Source organism: Neolamprologus multifasciatus, chromosome 18, assembly GCF_963576455.1.
Source record: "Neolamprologus multifasciatus chromosome 18, fNeoMul1.2, whole genome shotgun sequence".
NCBI lineage: Eukaryota > Metazoa > Chordata > Actinopteri > Cichliformes > Cichlidae > Neolamprologus > Neolamprologus multifasciatus.
Window position 1 is genome coordinate 24,600,934 of NC_140456.1, and position 19,339 is coordinate 24,620,272.

At 40.0% G+C, this 19,339-nt stretch overlaps 3 protein-coding genes across 5 annotated transcripts in view; 1 reads left to right on the top strand and 2 right to left on the bottom strand.

Moving 5' to 3' along the window:
- The window catches only part of znf644a (zinc finger protein 644a), a 24,049-nt gene extending 12,242 nt beyond the window's left edge, over nucleotides 1–11,807 (top strand). For 2 of the 3 annotated variants that reach the window (XR_014870966.1, XR_014870965.1), the window contains exons 6-7: nucleotides 28–4,555; nucleotides 4,642–11,807. Coding sequence is in view for 1 of the 3 variants with exons in the window: in XM_085142051.1 (XP_084998177.1) it covers nucleotides 28–223 (196 nt within the window). In the remaining 2 variants the exon portion in view is untranslated. Of the gene's footprint in view, nucleotides 1–27 lie in introns of all 3 variants that reach the window. The other variant, XM_085142051.1, reaches the window with a different exon arrangement.
- Nucleotides 1,007–8,197, bottom strand: LOC146498017 (uncharacterized). Its single transcript, XM_085142067.1, has 11 exons — nucleotides 8,063–8,197; nucleotides 7,646–7,731; nucleotides 6,834–6,921; nucleotides 6,191–6,647; nucleotides 6,030–6,093; nucleotides 5,835–5,901; nucleotides 4,265–4,412; nucleotides 4,072–4,132; nucleotides 3,849–3,979; nucleotides 3,669–3,758; nucleotides 1,007–1,391 (listed from the first exon to the last, which is right to left on the bottom strand). The coding sequence occupies exons 1-11, from the start codon at nucleotides 8,146–8,148 to the stop codon at nucleotides 1,371–1,373; spliced, it is 1,299 nt and encodes a 432-aa protein (XP_084998193.1). The 5' UTR covers nucleotides 8,149–8,197; the 3' UTR covers nucleotides 1,007–1,370.
- Nucleotides 11,230–19,201, bottom strand: LOC146498018 (volume-regulated anion channel subunit LRRC8D-like). Its single transcript, XM_085142054.1, has 2 exons — nucleotides 18,950–19,201; nucleotides 11,230–14,641 (listed from the first exon to the last, which is right to left on the bottom strand). Exon 2 carries the CDS (start codon nucleotides 14,637–14,639, stop codon nucleotides 12,150–12,152), a length of 2,490 nt encoding a protein of 829 aa, XP_084998180.1. The 5' UTR covers nucleotides 14,640–14,641; nucleotides 18,950–19,201; the 3' UTR covers nucleotides 11,230–12,149.
- Between the last annotated feature and the right edge of the window lie 138 nt (nucleotides 19,202–19,339).

A 19,339-nucleotide genomic window follows, 5' to 3' on the forward strand; every position in this document is an offset into this window, starting at 1 on the left:
GTTTTGCATTTCTTTTTGTGTTTCCAGGTTCTGTGACCTGGTCTTCCAAGGTCCCTTGTCAGTTCAGGAGGACTGGATAAAACATTTACAAAGACACATAATGAACACTAGCGTCCCTCACACTGGGCTAGGCATGGTAGAGGTCACCTCGTTGCCCACAGACACCCCAACCTTCAAGACTGACCAAGATGGCTCCTTGACAGTCACACATGCTGTCTCATGAAGCCAGTGGGGACCTTTTTAGATTTCACTAGACTGTATGTGTATGTATATTCGATGTTCACTTTTGGTTTTTTTAGTCAACAAATTACCGGCCAAAAGTACAATATTGCCTGAGATATTGTACACATTTGGACAGATGAAAAAAATCAATTATTTTGGATATTGTTACCCTGTCTGTTTTTACATGGTCCATTTTTTTGGAATACAATTCCAAGTGGACAGACTGTTTTGTTTTATGCAGTAATGTAGTGTGGAATCCATTTCTAATGAAGACAACCTTTACCTCAGATTTCTCATGGTTTGAGTCAGTTTCTGGGAGCACTTCTCTTCTGTATCAATATTCACATCAAGTCATGTTTCCTTTGTATTGCAACACGGTCAAATCAAAACCCACAGTCTCTTTTCAGGCCAGAGTTACTGAGAGAAATATTTTGAATGAAAGTGCAAAACAAAACAAAAAAAAAAGAGGAAAAAATGAAAAAGAAAAAAAATGTCTGAAAACTTGTCATGCATAGAAAGAGTGTTTTATAGTATTTCAGTAACTGCATTGTTTCTAACACAAGATTTAAACTGAAGGTGGTTGAGGAAGAAAAGAGGTAAAAAAAAAGAGAGAGAGACCTAACACGCACAACCCGTGCTGACCAAGCCCTTCATACATGTCACCTATATTTAATGTTTAAATATACTGTTTTGAAATAATTTAATTTTAAATGTACTATATCACACAGATACAATGCTTAAAACATTTGTGTTGTTCTAAATAAAAGACAAAGAAACAATCTGACATTTTTCAAATTATTTACGCATTCATGCTTTGTTTTTGTTTTTTAATGTAGCATATTTTGATGTGGACAGTACAAAGAATGAGTGTTAACAAAACTGCAAGTTTAACCTTCTACAAGCACCCAGATGGAGATAGTCTGGGAGCAGCTGTAGTCAGCGCAACGCAAGGCAGATGAGAAATGGGAATCCGTATATAAACAAAGAAAAGCTGCATTGTGTTCACAGGCCCACAACAGCATGTCTGTCAGCATTAGACACGAGTACTGGGACAGCAGTTTTGTGTGGTAATGAAGAGTAAAGTCGACTGCTCTTCATCCGCAGCATCTCAGTGTAAACAGTCTCATGACAACTTCACGTAAGTTCTGTCATTCGAATGGGCTGCCACCCTGAAAGAAAAGAATTCGTTTAGTTACATCTGTAGAGCTCCAGACATGCTGAGTGCACACACTTAATTACTAGTAATTACTCCTAGCTCCGCAGGCTATCATTTGCTTCTACTAATCAAGCTAGTGTACGGAGAGTGAAAACAAATGCATTAATAAGATTTATGGCTTCAGTTACGTTTCACTTGATACATAAAGATAAAGTTTGTTGCTGACTTTTATGTACAATGTTGCGTTTCAATTTGGCTTTGATGTCTCACTTCACACAAAAGTGCATTAAAGTTACTGCAAGACAGAAGATTACATTCCCTGCACTTACCTACACACTAATAAGACATATTTTACTTATTTGAACTAATATGAATCATGAATATCTTCTGCATATGAACTGTCCCCCATTAAGAACTGATTTTTATCTTTATTTAAAAAATAGCCAATTCATTTTAGTATTAAGTTTGAACTCATTAAATTTGGTAAGTAAAAAAAATCATTTGCATTTACCCAATAGTCTCATATTACTTAAAAATATCAAAATACATCATGCAGTGGATGACATCTGTATAACTGATTAAGATCCGTAGCCCAGAGATCCTGGATAAATGTATAGAAACATAAGGAAAGTGATAATACCAGGCCCAAATATAAAGTGAAGACTTTCAGCTTGGGTTTAACAAAAATTATGCCTCAAGTGTTTAGGAAATAGAACCAGTTTCATACACAGACTTCCATCTACAGATGGACAAACTCTAAATATAAGGATTGTTTTTAATACATGGATAAAAATCCTTTGCACTCAATGACTGCCTGAAGTCTAGAAACCCATGGACGTCCTCAAATACTTTGTTTCCTCCCTTGAGATCCTGTACAAGGCCTTTACAGCAGCTGCCTTCAGATCCTGCTTAATTGTGGGTCTTTACCTGTTTGTTGTCAGTTTTACCTGAAAAACATGCTTTGTTGTTTTGAGATCAGGTGACTAATACTCTTGGGTTGCTTTTGTCTAATGCTGTCTAAGCAGTTTGGCAGCATTTGTGTAAATTAGAGCAGAGAGTATAGCTGTGTGCACTTCACAGTTCGTCCTGATACTTCTATCAGTAGGTATTTCATCAATAAAAACTATAGGCAGCCATACATCCCTACATCTTAACACTGCCACAACCACATTTGATTTGGATGAGCTGTTTCTCTCCTTGCCCATATATTTTTCTTCCCATTATTGTTCTTTAAGTTCATTTTGGTTTAATCTGTCAAAATATTTCTTTCCAGTTGTACTAAATAAAAGACAAAGAAACAAGCTAATGTTTTTCAAATTACTTCTGTATTCAAGTCGGGGGTTCTTTATGTATCAAATTTTGGTGTGGAAGCTACAAATAAGTATTAACAAAACTGCAAATTTAACCTTCTACAGTACTGTGCAGACTCTTTCTGGCAAAGTTTATTCGAAGCTGTCTGTTCATGACCGTAACTGGTGGTGTGCACCTTGTTGCAAATCCTCTGTATTTACAAGATGAATTTTGATATCAGACTTTCTTCACTTCATTGCCTGATTAGCTTTGACTACATGAGAGGGTTTTTCTTTAAAAAAAAACAAAAAACAAGGAAAGAATTCTGCAACAGACTGTTGATTTAGCCACTCTCTCTTTTTTCCTTTTGTTATGTTATCTCTCTGAAAGGTTTATTTCTGTTTGGCACCCTAAGAGATGCCCTCCGTCTCTAACACTGATAACTCTTTGGACCTTATATTTAGAATTCCAGTGAACGCCTACAAAAGGCAACAATTGAAACCAACTCCAGATCTTTCACCTGGTTAATTTGTCATGGAGTAAACAGGGAGCAGGCCTCAAAACTGGCCATGAAACTACTTGTCAATCAATTGTCGAGTTACTTTTGAGCCTCTTGAAAATGTCTGCAATTCCTAAAAAGCGGACACAATACTTTCGTTAAAACCTTTGAAACCTCAGATCTTCATAGTTTCACTCAAAATCCACTGCCATCTTAAACAGGGGCAAAATTACCAAAATCCTATTATTGTCCAAACACTGGATAGCTTCAGGTACTCGTTTTAGAAGCATCATGTAGAAGATTGAATTTTGAGTACACTTAGTCCACAATTGGACAACTTGAGAAAATATTAGGTCAAAATAACCACTTTGTAAAAACGACTGTTTAAATATTAAAAGTCTAAGCCCCAGCTGCTTTTTTTGGCTTGGTAGATTAATGTTAAGCAGCTCTGCCAGCACACTGTGTACACTCTAGATAGTTTGGAAATCTCTTGCAAAATACCTTCAGGAAGTGTTCAAACTGTGGTTTGAGCTCCTTCATCATGGCTTCTGCTTTGCTGAGGCAAGCATGTCTCCTATGCACTTCAAACTCCTTCAGGAAAGTCAAACAATTACAGTAAACAAAAAGGATATTTGATGAAAACACATCTGTGTTATTGCACTTGTAGGACAGCAGCATTACCTTTGTGCGAGAGAGGTGTTCCTCAGAGGTGATGTGAGCTTGCACTTCAGCAACAGATGTGGATATGTAAACTTTGCAAGCGGCACAATGAAACATTTCCACCTTTGTCATGTGGTTATTTTCCTGTAGAGCTGACAACACGATAGGGGTGAGTAAGATGAAAGTATTTCTTTTTTAGTCTGTCATGAACATCATGACTTTTCATTTCAAAACATGTATTTACTTTGAAGAGCGTTGTCCTCTACCGCTTGGCTACAATAATGGCTCTTATACAGCATCACTTCCTGTAAAAAAAGAAAAGATCTGTTGGACATCTATCTATGGATCTATAGTACATGCAGAGTGCAAACTTATGATACAGAAGCCAGAATACATGACTGGGAAATTCGTTTTACCGTTTGTGTCAGTGATCGTACCTGAAGGAACGCTATCATTACGTCATCGTATTTATTATTCTGCTGAATGTGCTCCAGGGTGTCCCAGTGACATTTGCTGTCCAAATGATCCTGCAGCTCCTGCCCATTGGCAAGCTCAACCTCACAAAGGTCACAAGTGATGGGCGTTCTAGAAGAAAAATGATTTGGGCAATTTAAAAATATTTGGGCATTAACTAATCCAGACTGCCCCAGTAGGAGGTAAAAGGTCAAAATGGAAAATATTATGATACGAAGCAGCATCTGAAACAACCATTTCAGCGTAGTGCTTCAGTCCCACTCTTCAACTGATCTGCTACATATTGCTTATTTTAAATATGTGTCTTTACAACACATGCACTGCCTGAGGTAACTCAGAGTCTCTTGCCTCCTGACTGTATACAAAAGAGCGACAAAACTGCTGTGATGGAAATGTACATAAAAAAAATAGGAACAAGTCTGTGTGATAAGGAAAGTTAATTTTTTTTACGTTACAGCTCATATTCATCAGGACTTAGCAGGGCTTTAGTCAGTCAGTCCAACACATCATAAACGATGCTAGCAGGCTCTGCAGATGCTGTGTTTAACCTCTGTAGTACCAAAACAAAGCGCCAGCACAGCCGTTTTAGTTTGCACAAAACTAACCGTGTGTACTTTTATCAGGAACTGATATACACATGCCCACATTTTGACTGACATTTTATTTAGTTAAACACAACTGTTTAAGCAGGTTTATGCAAGAGCTGTAGAGTTTAGTCAATCAGGTTTAACGTATTAACGTCTTGTGGTAACTTTCAGGGGTGAAAGAGGAAGCCAAGGTGGAAGTGCCAAACTGTAGTTCCAGCTTTAGCAAGAAAATGAACATGTTTACAGCGTGGTACCGAAACCAGAATTTCAATGACGCAGCTCATCGAGCTTACTGCAAAAACCCGTGACTCACAAGTCACAGGTTATTGTGATGTGTGTAAAGTACAGAAAAAGAGAGAAAGGTCTATTATTAGTTGGCTGTATTACACAAGACAATGCGAATTAAAAGGTCAACGCCGAATGTGGTTAGACCTTGAGCACATTTTGGGCAAGGACCTATTTGATGAGCTTTATATGAAAATTTGAATACATTCTGAATATTGAGGGAGTAGAGAAGCTTTTGTTTGTGAAGGGATGCATCCCTCACGATGACGTGACTTGAGCTTATTGGTCCTTCAGCTGGATGAGCTACAAAGTATAATTAGCGTTTTCAGTGGGAGAAACGTTTCGTCAGCTTACTAACTGAATTTGCTTCTGTGCACTTGTACAAATATGGTTACTTCTGGTTCCATAAAACCAACATGGGAGCGGCCAAAACGCTGACATCACTATGAATACTTCCAGCATTACAAACTTCAGCTGCAGCAAAAACTAATTCTGCAAACTCAGCTGGACTCGGTGCGTCTGACAGATTATTAACACTAGCAAACAAGCAGCAAGGTTACAGACTGACCTGCAACATTTGAACTAAACTGTATTTGAGTACACGGTGAGAGGAAATGTGATTTCACTTTGTCAACTTGACATCAGAAGGAACAGTGCTTACTTTTCCAAAGTCACAGTTTGGCGCGTGTTCCTTGTCACCTTTGTAGAAGGTAGGTCTTGGTCCCGTCCTGTAGAACAATATAATACAGAGAATTACTCAGACAATGTGACGTGATTAAAGCATCTAGTCCATTCAGCCATTTCTTGCTGTTAATTTGAAATAGTGAGACAAACAAGGTAATCCAGCTACTATTACCTTTTTTCATATAGCCCACCTGATGCTGATAGTCCTGTGACCTCGGTGGGGATAATCTAATAGTCTAAAGAGGACAGAAAGGATCGGTTATCACACTGGATTCAGTTGAACCACAGTAGCCAAACTGCATAAAAATTATTCTGTATTCTCAAAATCTATACCTCCATCTTATATCCTGGTGCTGTTATCGTCTCCTCCCCATTGGTTCTCTGTCCATAAGGCACAGGAAACTGTTGGGTGGAGGAGCTGTGAATACGCCTGTCAGGGGTGCCACCTCTCTGGCCCAATACTTCACTCAAGGAGCCAAAGCTTGAACAATTAAGTGATTCAGCTTCTGGGCTATAAATCTGTGGTTCATGCTTTCTAATTCCTGGACTGAGACCTGGAATTTCTATAGGTCTGGTTCCAGTGCCAAATTCTCCTCTGTCTAGGGGTCCGCTTCCTTTGGAGTAGGTTGAGCCCCAGTGTTGGCCGTCAGGACAGTCTCTCGCTGAAGTTAAAAACTGACGCTCCACACTGTTATCCTCAGTGGGTGGGGAGAGTTTGTGGTCTTGGTCCGGTGGCATCTCAGGTTCAGAGTCTGACGACAAAGGGTTGTAAGGGTCATAAAGCCCAGTCCTAAAATGAGGGTAAGAGGGATTAATTAATTTTTTCATTTTTTTTGGAACAATGACTGAACGTTCACACATTAAACAAAATGTTCTGGCAGACAGCCACTATTTCTACATTTTAATTCACTACACGAAAATATGAAGCCTCAAATGTGGGCAAGCCTTGACCGAGGCTACAGGAGACACAACTCACTTTTCTGTACTGCTTTTGTCCTGAGAGTCTTCATCTTCATCACCAATTGGTTTGAATGAAGACTTCCATTTGTCAACTGAGGATGAAGCTGCAATATAAAAATGAAAAATGAAAAATGAAGGCAACGTATATGTTCAGAGAATACACACCTCCAGATAATGTAATCTAGTTAGTCTGATTACGGATGAAGTCAATGAGTTCATTGTACTCAAATAGCCTCCGGAGTCACCAGATCTCCATCCAGCAGAGCAGCCTTGGAATGTGGCAGAACGGGAGATTCACATCAAGGATGTGCAGCCGACAAATCCGAAGCAACTGTTTGACACTACATTGTCAATACGGAGCAAAATCTTTGAGAAATGTTTCCAACTCCTAATTGAAACCGTGCAACGAAGGATTGACGCAGCTCTGAAGGCAAAAGTGCTTTTAAGGTGTACCTGATAAAATGTCCAGTGAGTGGTAACTTTCAGAGCCTCTGCGTTCTTATATGGGGACATTACATTTTGGGTTTTCTGGGTGTAATTGATTACTAATGAACTTGTGATTCTGCTGTGTGTAAAAAGACACGAGGTGACGTCTGCACTGCCCTAGTTCCTGAAATCTTTTTCATTATAATTCAAAGTCACGTATTAGACTCAGAAATTAATCAAGTCAGGCAAAAGGTAAACAAAAACAGCAGTTGTATTTGCAGAGTGGTTATCTGCGACGCAAAGACAAAGGAAGCTTAAGCGTTGAGCTAAAGAGTGATAAAGCACCTCTGTGAGGACGCGTGTTCGTGGACGTTCTTGCATGCATACAGAGGTTACCCGTACCTTTCTGTGCTGCTTGAGTGTTAGCAGCCATGTCTGGTTGTCCTCCCGATATGCGTTTCATAGCATCTATAAAGTCTTGGGGTACTCTGTTCATCGAATGAAACAAAAATAAGCATAAAACGTCACGTTTACGCACGTAAACGCAACATTTAACACTGAATGTAGCACCGGCTAGCCATTCCTGCTATTAGCTTTAGCTGCACAGCTAAACTCACAACAATTTGTTGACAACAAAGCTTTATGCACCGTTCGCTGGTAGAATTAAATGCTTGCATCGTTAACACCCGCTAGACAAAAGAAAAACTGAGTCCGAAATTGAATTAACAGGCACCTTAATGTAGGTTGTAAATCAGAAACTTTCCCAAATAACAATTTTAGCCCAGTTTAAAGAGTGCACAGAGTACAGACTCTACATACCGTGTAGTCAGCATTTTATTAAATCCTGAAGTAGCTCCTTTGCTTCTTGCCTGGGCCTGAAACGTTTCCACATTGTGACGGTTCATTATTTTAAAAAATAGCGGATATGCTTTTTTGGTAAAGCTAAAGCTGGTTCGCCTATTAAAAGGTTGTTTAGATGATACTTAGAGCAGCCGACAGATGGTAGCAAAGTGCAGCAGAGAATGGATCGATTCATGGATCACATTCATTCTGATCCGACCTTAGGTGGGCTCGAGAGGTAAAAACCCTTTCATAATAACTTACATTCACCTGATACCCGAATAAGTATTTCTAATCAACTACTCATCGGCAAAAATGTGTAATCAGTCAATCACATACAAGTCAGTGTAGCCATCAGTGGCGGTCCTAGCCTGTTTGGTGCCCTGGGCGAAAACCCCTTCTGGCGCCCCCCACCCCACCCCGCCTCCTTATATTAAGGATTGTACATTAGCATATTTTACTGTAAAAACTGTTATTGGAACCATACTGAATTTAACAAGATAAACATACACACACACACACACACACACACACAAATATATATATATATGAAGAGAGAGAGAGAGAGTATGCATAGTATGCAAATAGGACAAATCAGCAACTGACAATGACTAATTAATATTGTGCTGAACACAGTCCAAAAGATTCAGCAAGCTACATCAGTGTCTACTGTTTACTATCACAGCCAAGTGGCTAACAAACAAAAAAAGAAAATGTGGGGAAATCTTCTTGGCACACTTTGGACCCCTTATTACCAACTAAGGATTATTTAAATGCTACAATCCACCTGGGTATTGTTGCTAATTCATCTCTGTCCCTTTATGAACACAGTGTACCCATTGTCTGACAACTGCTTCCAGCGAGACAATGAGTTTACTGTACTGAAATTGTCTTTACAGTCACCAGAAATTCAAAATGCTCCCCAAAGAAGATATCAATTTGAATTAAATGTTATTTTTAACTCTATAAAGAAGTACAACTACATTCAGATGTTTCAGTGTCGCATGTCTTATACATGTGTACTGAACATATAGCCTACTGAAGATAACACGTTCTCTGTGCATATTAATTTTTTGTCATTTGTCAAAAGCTTAAAAAAAATCTCCTTTTTTGATTAGTTTAAAAGTGTTCCCCTATTAACTGTGTTTAAGTCTATTAAAACAAGCAGGACCTCAGTAGGGTCTTGTAGACTGCTTGCTCATCTAATTATGTATAGATGAATGTACAATGTTGAATTCTTTGAGTGTTTATAAGTTAAAAAAGATTTACAGATAAGAATAGGGGGTTAAACAGACAGCAGTGTGAAATCTGAAAGAAGTTGTTTAAGAATGAATGTGTGTTAGCACAGGCAGACAGAAACATGACACTACATGCGGGCATGTTTAGTTCCAGAGGGGGATATCTCAAGGACAGGTGTGTTCTCGTAATTCTCAGAAAAATCTGGTCAAGACCTACCTAGAAACAGTGCTGTTATTGTTCTTCCTTTGGAGGGATCAAACACATTGTTACTTGTCTGCAGTACAGCACCAAATCTAGCCCCTGCTTCTCAACAGTCTGATAGGATTCACATTTCAGAAAATATCTCGTGCATGACAATATGGAGGAACTCAAGACATTTACTTTATCAGTCATTAACTTTTAGACATCGGATGACTAAAAACACATTATGTGAACTCAGTTAACTTCACTGGAGAGTACACTGTGATCATACCATTACTTGGGAACTGCTGAGGTCAATGTAACATTGTCAGTTGTCTCTTGGCAACATTAACAAGAGCCGTGACTCTGGGGCCTTTGTACTCAGGCCCTTAAGGGACGTTTTAAATCTTTCTTGAGTTTCTGCTGCAGACAGGAAGCAGAAAAGGGTGGAGGGGAAAAAAACTGTTTTTCCAGGAGGAAAAATGTAGCGTGAAACAAACAAGGGTATAATAAAATGCAGGAATGAAGTACTTACTGAGAACAAGCCATCCTTAATATTTTTGGTTCTTCCTGTATATTTTCTGCTGTCCCTGTGCTCATTTTCTTAACTGCTTTCAGGGCTGTGGGGACTTTCACAGGGTGAGAGATGGGTAAACAGTGGGCAGACTGTCCATCTTCACAAGGCTAACACAGAGAGGCAGACAACCACTCACATCTACGAGTACCATTTTAGAATCACTAATTAACCTGAAATAACTGTGAGAGGAAACTGATGTACTTCATACAGGACAGCTCCATTAGAATCAGGAGGTTTGCAGACATGATCTTTTTTGCTGCGAGGCTGTGAATCCAACGAGAAACAGAAACAAGTGTGAGCCAGGTCAGAAAGAAAATCCAAATTAACTTCGAATAAATCATAGACTGTTCTTAAAAGGTTTATCTCCCTACTGGTTTGTTGGATTAAACACAAACACTTGAGTTTGCCATTAGCTTGTACTTTTTGGGAATTTTTTTTGGAGCTTTGTTAGTGTGAAAAACTTTTTTTAATAGGTACACCTGTGGTATATTCACGTAGACATGGTTAAGCAAACCGAATGGGGAAGATAGGGGACTTTGATCGTGGCACGGTTATTGGTGCCAGAGGATGGAGGAGAATGAGCTGACATGAAGTCAAGTGTTACAACTGAGGTATGCAGTAAAGCAACTTTCAAGGCACATCTGTGAAAGAGATGGGTTACACCAGCAGAACTAAACACTAAGTGCCACTCCTTTTACCTAAGGACAGAAAACCGAGTCTACACACAATTTACACACAAAGAAAACTGGAAAAACATTTCCTGTTCTGATGAGTCTTGATTTCTGCTACACAATTCATGGTCGGGTAAGAAAACACTCCCAGACTGACTGCTGATTGAAGCTTCTATTTAAAACCAGTTAGAACAAAGTTTGATGATGGTTTTATAGGCTGAAGTCAGGGGGTTGTACCAAGGCCCAGTGTAAGGATCATTTTGAACTGTGACTCAAGTCCAAGAATAGAACAATGAAAGTGGAAACAAGTGGGGGGAAAAAGTCAATTTTGAAAGAAAATCTGTTCATTTTCCAGTGATACAGTTTTAAAATGTTGTTAATCCACCTTACATATTTAAAAGAATAATCTCCAAACTTACAGATTTCACTGCAGGACAGCAGCAAGTGTCATGAACCTGAAGGAGATCGATAATCATTAGACGTTAATCTGGACTGTTGTTTTATTGTACAATAAAAATGTGAACTTTGAGCAGAGGCTCAATCAAGGTGGTACAGCAGCTCTGAAGAACACATATATCAGGCCTACACAGAAGTACATTGACAAGAATGAAGGCAGATGTCATCATCTTTACATGATTGTGACACGTGGGACCAGTAGCTCAACACAACAGATTCAAATCACACTTCAAAACATGGTTTCAAAAGCTAGTCAACCGATTTCCCTTTTATTAGTTCTCTCAGCAGGACATTCACCAATCTTTACATCATTAGGGTTTCAATGTGCAAATGAATTACTGGAGGCTTTCATATACAATCTTTACTACAGTGGGGTAAAAGTTCATTTCTGGTCTCCACCTGAGTTTACAACTCAAATTCTTTCAGCTACATATGTATGAAGAAAAAAAAAATACAGTGTTTACATGATTTCAACAAGTTAAAAAGTACCTTGATAGTTTCAACACAAAAAGAAAGAAATCTGACAAGATATCATAAATTATTAATTTTTGTCCTGTTGTTTGTGAAAGCCCTCACTGTAAAAAAAAACAAACAAAACAAACAAATAGCAGCAGTTAAGGCAAAAAGATTGTTCCCAATGGTTACATTTATACCTGAGTACCTAAAACAATAATGACAAATGTATGTAATGTGCCACTGAAATGGTTTTGGTCTATAGAATAATATACAAAGAAGCTGGATTTTTAATTACTCAAAGCTATCAAAAAAGCATAATAACAATGTTGCATTAGATACATACTTCACAATAACAAAAGCTCTTTTCTTATGCTGTATTTAAACAGAAGCAACTAAGACAGCCTAAAAATACTAATCAAGAAATGCATGGATAATACAATACAAAAATAATGGTTGCAGCCATCCGTCTTTTTAGGTGGCTTTTGTGCTAAAAGGTTTCTCGACTGATACTTTCTTTAGCGTCCACGGGCAGTGTGTCAAAAAGATGGTCCTCCACGATGAGGCAGTTTCTGCGCAGCAGGCGGCAATTTCCTAACTGGGCGGGCAGTCTGTCCAGACAGTTTCCTTTGAGCTCCAGCTGAGTGAGCTGGACTAGCTGACCCACAGCCTCTGGCAGCGTCGTGAGCGCATTGTGCCCCAGACACAGCACCTTAAGCTTGGTGCATCTGAACAGAGGCTTGGGCAGCCCCTCCAGCTTGTTGGAGTTGATGGCCAAGTGCTGGAGGTTGTGGAGGAGACCCACATCTGGAGGAAGCACCGAGATGGAGTTATGGCCCACCTCCAAGTGTCGCAGTTTGGGCAGAGTGAACAGGGCAGCAGGGAGGGTCTCCAGTTTATTGTGAGAGAGGTAGAGAGCCTCCAGAGACTTGATGTGGCCGATGGTGGCTGGAATGGTGATTATTTTGTTGTGCCACAGTTTAAGGCACGTCAGCCTCTTGAGGTGCTGGAAGCTGATGATCTCCTCTATGGTTCGAATATTGTTGGATTTCAGGTCAAGTTCTTGTAAATTGGTTAAGCTGAAAATGGCATGGGGAATCCTTTCAAGTTCACAGTTGTGCAGCTCCACTTCAATCAGATTTGTCATCTTTTTCAAACTGTTTAGGACCAGCAATTTTGTACCATCATTGTGAACCATTAACCGAACCAGATGCGGAGAAAGCTCTGTTATGTTTGTGGGGATTTTTGTGAGGTTGCTCTTCAGGCATAGCGCCTTTAAATGCCTCAAATCTCGCATGGACTCCAGGCAAATCATTTTGTTATTTTCTGAGCTCAGGTTGCCAATTAGGTTAAGCTCCCTCAAGTTCCTAAGCAAATAAACCCAAGCCGGGATCTCGGCAACGTCGGTGAACTTGACATGAAGGCAGCGAAGATGGTCACGGAGGAAAGCAAAGCCCGTCTGCTCAACTTTGGCCGGAGAGTTGCAAAGATGCAGCTCTTGCAAGCTGGTCATCTGGGAGACCTTTGCTGTGAACCTCACGTCAGGAATCAGCTCCAGTCTTAGCACTTCCAAATCTGTGAGGTCAAACACTGCATTCGGGAGTCCAGAGAGCATGAAGAGGTGCAGCTCCTGCTTGTCCTGTGCATTACGCGTGACAAGCTGCTTTAATTTTTCAAAAGTCCACTCGTGGTTGAGGCTGATCTCCCTTAGTTTATTTTCACTGACCTCAGACAGAAAAACGCCAAAGCGCTTGGAGTAAAGTTGGTCATACTGGTCAATCATGTGTAAAAGGAATGCAAAGTCATTTTTGACATCAGGAATGTCACTAAAGCTGCTCTCTTCCCTGACCTTCTCAAACGAATACTCTTTCAGAGGTCGCCGGAACACCCAGAAGAGAGAGTACAAGCATGTCATCCCATAGATCATTATCAATGCCACATAGGTGACGAGCAGTTTGCTCAGCATGAAAGCCATGTTGTGTGTACAAAAGAACTTTGTATATCCTGTTAAATGTTTTATATCAGGCTTACATTCATGTGTGAATTCTATTTTGGCTAAAAAGGTTGAAGTGTAGCACAATATCAAAATAAACTTCACAGATTTGACAATGGTCTGTGCTACATAAAGCTTGTAGATAAAATCGCTGTCCTCCACATGGGCTCTGAATTTTCTCACCTTCTCAAAAAGAGCTTTGGCCTGCTCCCCATCTTTTTTATCCAAGATCGTCATGCTACTTGGGACCTCCGCAATAGGCTTATCTGCAGAAAATTTCACCCCAAGCATGGGTGTGGATGGGCTCACATTTGTGCTGTCCTCGTTCCCCTCTAAAGACACCTGCTTTGGTGCTGAAGAGGTGCCGGTCAGCCTCTGTTTGTTTTCCTCTGAGTCCTCGCAAGCAGTTTCAGACAAAGCCTTTGTTGTCCAAGGAGATTCAAAACACCGTCCCAGAATAGAAACAAAATGCTCAATCTTCGAACTTGTTTTGGGGTACTTGAACCAAAAGTTGCTACTGACCATGAGAATGAGGGTGTGGATGAGGGTGAGGTATGGAAAGTATTTGGAATACCAGGGCAAGGCATCATGGTAACACTTTTGGTTGATAAAGACATACTGTTGAAAGTCCAGGTTTGTTTTGACCCCTGTTGGAGGGGCTTGTAATGCATAAATCTTACTGACCGCTTCATCCGTTAGGTCCTTAGTGACCGGTGGGATGGTTGTTCCTACAGGGGCTCTGGTGGATGAGGTTACATCCTCAGGTCTCTGCTGGGGCAACGAGCTTGTTCCTGAGGTTTCCTCTGCATTATCTATATATGGAAGGCAAGCTACTTGGTCCTTGGTGATCTGCATGGTCATTGCAAATACGGCCAGCATGAGCATGATCAGACCCAGGTAGTCCATGAAGACGTCCCACCATGGCTTTAAGATGCGGTATGTTGGCTGGATGTCGTTCAGGGATGCAATCTCAGTGAGAGTGAACATCGCTGGAACAAAGAGACAAAACTCAATTAATTTTACTTATACTATTTATTTTATGGGTTTTTTTGGCACTAAACTTGAACAAAACAATTAACTGATTAATTCTGATTATTTATAAATTGGTCAGTTACTTTTCTAGTTCATCCTCATCATGATCGTTAATGAAAGCTGATTGTGTTTGGGGTGTGCACCATGCCTGTCGCATAAAACATGATATTCGAATATATATATATATATATATATATATATATATATATATATATATATATTTATATATAAAAAACCTACAGACCTGTAACCCTATTTAAACCATACGTGTCTCGGGACTTTTAGCTTAAACCCCCACAAAGTTTATACCACCACAAAGACACATTGTGATATGATCACTGAGGTGCAGCAGTGCTATGAGATGCATTTAACTACAGCCTTTGTAAACACTGTGGTCCAACAAAAGGACCTTTTCCATTAAAACCTACTCAGATCAGCTCGCCAAAACTTAACTGGTTTTCCATTACAATCCAGTACCACATAATGTGCGTGGTCATTGTTATAGCAACCCATCCGTGCATCCCTTGACATAATTAGTATGTGACACGAAGGCTACAACAAAGATGAGCGTCGAGGCGATGATATAGCTACTGCTCGGTTTGTGGCTTTTCGTGTGGCAGTTTTGATTTTCATGAGAAAGAAACTCTCATGACTCATTGAGTGACACCACTGACCAGCCAGTCGCTAACATTCAGTCTGACGACGTCACATTTTAGTACCTACTTGGATCGCTTAGAACCAGTGGCCAAGTAGGTACTATTTTAGCACTTGGTACCAGGTACTATGGCCAACTAGAAAACCCTGAAAACTAGCGAACCGTGGCGATCAGATACTAATAGTAAAAGGGCTAAAGATGCAAGAGGAAATTATGACACGAGTGCAGGATATTGTGATACTTGTGCCCTGTGTCCTTTTGCAAGAACAGATGACTCTGTCCAACTACTTTAATATTAGTATTTCAAACGGTATGTTGGTATGATATCCCATGCTTGTAAAATCTGACATTTTGCTGAGAACTCATGACCATAACAACTGCACAGGGCTCACTGACAGTAAAGATATTTGAAGCCAATCTGTCAGCTGGACATCTTGGAGATATTTTAAGTCCTCTTTCAGTTCTTGTCATGAGCAGCCCGAGTAAGAAAACAAACAAAAAACCCTTCCAAAATAACTTGACACATTTTGTTTAGAGGACAAAGTTGATGTGGATTTATGCTTCAACAGGAAATCTAAAACCTACGCCGTAACTATTGTGATTGGCCTGTTCAATACTGTTGATTTCTCCTATACATGCTCAGCTACTTTTTCACTCCAGTTTTTGAATTTATCAGTGAGATGATAACAATCACTGTCTCAATATAATAATAATATATTAGCATAAATATAAGGATTCTCAAATGTCAGAAAATTCCTGAGGGAATGTACAAAGTTGTGGAAAAGCTTGAGCGACATATGTTTGCCCCTATAAGGAGAAAAACAAACAAACACCAGGTATGAAAAAAAAAAGAGCGGGAGGGAGATAAAGTCCCAGCATTTAATTTGTTTCCATCATGGCCTCAACTGCATATAAAACAAATCTAAATCCATAGCAGGTTACCAAACTGGAGACTAATTTCATGCACTCAGCTAAGTCTGCTGGAGTAACACATTTATCCTCCCGCTACATGAGCCATGAATCAGTGACTACGAGTATTAAAGTGCCCTATCATTTTATCATGGTGTGAACTACATTGAACTCTCACTTCCTTTTCATAGTGTTTAAGCACCAGGCCAAGACTGTGCTAAATCCAGACATATTACAACATGCTGTTTTTGGAACAGAGTCCTTTGATGAAGCCCCAAATCCACCAGTGTTCTTACTCACTAAGACCTTTGGCAGATGTGCATTTCCTTTAGTGATGCATTGAAAATTGTTCTCTTACTTAATGAATGTTGCACTTTTTACATAGTTTGGAAAACACATTAAAACATCATAATATGATCTGCATTCAAATCAGCAATTAATCTGCTTTGAATGTTTCAACATCCTTCAGATATATACAAGTCTTTCCTTAGAGAATTGTAATTTGCAATTTAAAAATTCACTTAGCGTGACAGCCTTACATGTTACAGGACGTTTTAACTAAGGCTAACAGCTTGTCTGTGTATCGGCCACGAGGTAATCCCTTGACCATTACTCGCAGCTTTTAGTTCTATTCAGCATATACAGCATTTGTTACAGTCACATACATGAATGACCATCTCAAACGTCATTACTGTTAATGTGCTTTTCCCTCAGTTTCCACAGTAAGAACACAAAATTGACGGTCACATTTTTGTATGAAGGATTGTGCATGTAGTTTTGGTGTGGCCTAATGCTTCCACTGATCACATCGGATTGCTGGCTCTACTTTTTACTGTGTGCCCATAAAGAAAATGCTTCTTTTTTTTTTTTAACTACGATATCCAATTGTTTTATCATACTGCATGGATATAACATAGAAATGAATGAACATAGAAAGAAATACTGAATGAGAGGTTGCATTTTGTTACAGCTACCACTATGACTTAACACTATTAGATGCGGTCACACTAACAGCTAGGCTGTTAATGTATAGTCAATATTAGAATGGTGTTGTTTCATAGTGCCACATTATTAACCATATATTTTACCTAAGACATGTGTATGGGAAACCTGTGGCTATAAATAAAACAGCAGTGTACTATAAAAGAAGTTCAACACAACCAAGCTTTCTTTGTGTTAGTTTGCTCGACAAAATCTAAAATGCAAATCCCAGTCAGAAAGAAAGGGTATCATGATGATGGTTATCTCCGTTTTTCTGTGAGCCGGGCTTTCTGTTTCAGGCTCTTTGCACACTCACAAAAAGTGGGCATTTTTTATCATAACTCTTCTTCCACACAAAATGATCCCTGTGAGTGCAACCTACTCCAATCAGAGACATTAACGTGTAATGAGCAAAAATGGTGATTAAAAATCTGCAAAGAGTATAAAAACAGCAGTAAAATGCAAAGCTGTTGCAAACAAAGAGATTTACACTGCAGAAAAATCTTGAGCTTTGTGTCACAGAGCCGTAAAATAAAACTTGTAATTGAAGCACTTTAGAGCTTTCAAACTTTAACTGGACCATTACAGGTTACTTACATCAGCCTAAAAAAAGTACACTTGGAATTTGTGAAATTACTTTTATTGATTGAACAGGTATTCAGAAGTCTCTGACTTTAAGCTCAGCATATGATGCGAAATGTTGCTTCTTAGTACACCACTGTGAAGTCATCAGGAATCACCATTAATTGTTGTTAGTGGCAACTGTGATAGCCTATAGATAATATATAGTTATATTTATTTCTATTATATGTCTCTTTTGTTTTGTATACATTCCTCTTGATTGTATACATTTCTCCTGTGTGTCATTTGTTCCTGCTGTTTTACTATTTATGTTTTACTCCTGTACAGTTGGCATGGAGCACCCATAATTTCGTTGTACGTGTACAGTGGCAATAAAGGGCTATTCTATTCTATATCCTTGCAAAGCGGAGTGAGCAATCTTTATCAAACTGTGGCAAAGCTACAGTGAGCTTGCATTAGCAGCCCTCCCCCAGTCTTTTGCATATGGGCGCAGTAACAGATCCAAACAGATTAGAGAGGGGGAGGCGTTGCATGAGAGAATGTGGGGCCCCCAGGAAAGGGTGGGGCCCTCGGTCATTACAGGCGGCCCTGGCATCAAGGACGGGCTAGTGGTGGCGATAGTTTCCTGATTAAACTCGTAGAGGAATAACGCTACTCGGTTCAGGGTGAATTACGACTTTCACCACGTGACAGCAGCCCCTTTGCTCCAAGTCAAGATCATTGAGGACTGAGCAGAAGTTTAAAGATGGCCAGACTGAACTTTAGGTCATACCTGAGGTTACAACACCAGCTCCAGGCACCACGATATATTTAACTCGGGGAGACCTGCGCACCCACATGGGACACCAGTCATCTCTGCCACAGTTTGACGAAACTGCTGATTTTTTTGGCGCACGCAATGGTTCTTTCTGGTTCTTTCTATTTCTTTCTTTATTTGCGCAGTAGGTAGTTTGCCGCTGTGCGGGATCAGGTGATTCACCCAGACGCGTGAGAAAAGAGAAGCAGCATGTGTCCCCGCGTTAAACATTCACATCAGCCTCTAATCTCCGTTAGTCAATTAACAACAGGTTGCGGGTTATTAAAGCGATTTTATTTTTAGTAATGTGTTGAAAAGATAACGAGAAGAAAATATACTTACTGCCAGCGAGGCGTTATCTCAATCCAATTACTTCTTCTTCACCCCGCATGCCACTTTTCGCTCCCCTCTCCAGGTGCGTCTTTAACCTAATTTCTCGGCCCCGTTTCAAAGCAAAGGGATGACGCTGCTCGCTCACGCAAACCAACAGAAAACATTCGTTTGCAGCCCTGCGGTCTGTCGGCGGGTAGCCCTCATACCTGAACCCGCCTGACTGCCCGGGGCCGTCCGTTTGTTACTAGACAGTAAGCGCAGCCTCACCTCCGGGTCACTACATTTCTAAGAAAAAAACGACTGATCCAACATGGAGCTGCGCGGACCGCTGTTGCGCGTGCGATGGGCGCTTCTGATTGGAGGATAGCGTTCACGGCAACTTCGCGAATGCTCCACCCA

Coding starts and splice junctions, on each gene's coding strand:
- LOC146498017 (XM_085142067.1), bottom strand. CDS start 8,148: ATGAACCGTCACAATGTGGAAACGTTTCAGGCCCAGGCAAGAAGCAAA. Junction 6,648..6,833: donor GACAAAAGCAGTACAGAAAA/GTGAGTTGTGTC, acceptor CCCTCATTTTAG/GACTGGGCTTTATGACCCTT. Junction 1,392..3,668: donor AGTTTGAACACTTCCTGAAG/GTATTTTGCAAG, acceptor CTTTTCTTTCAG/GGTGGCAGCCCATTCGAATG.
- LOC146498018 (XM_085142054.1), bottom strand. CDS start 14,639: ATGTTCACTCTCACTGAGATTGCATCCCTGAACGACATCCAGCCAACA.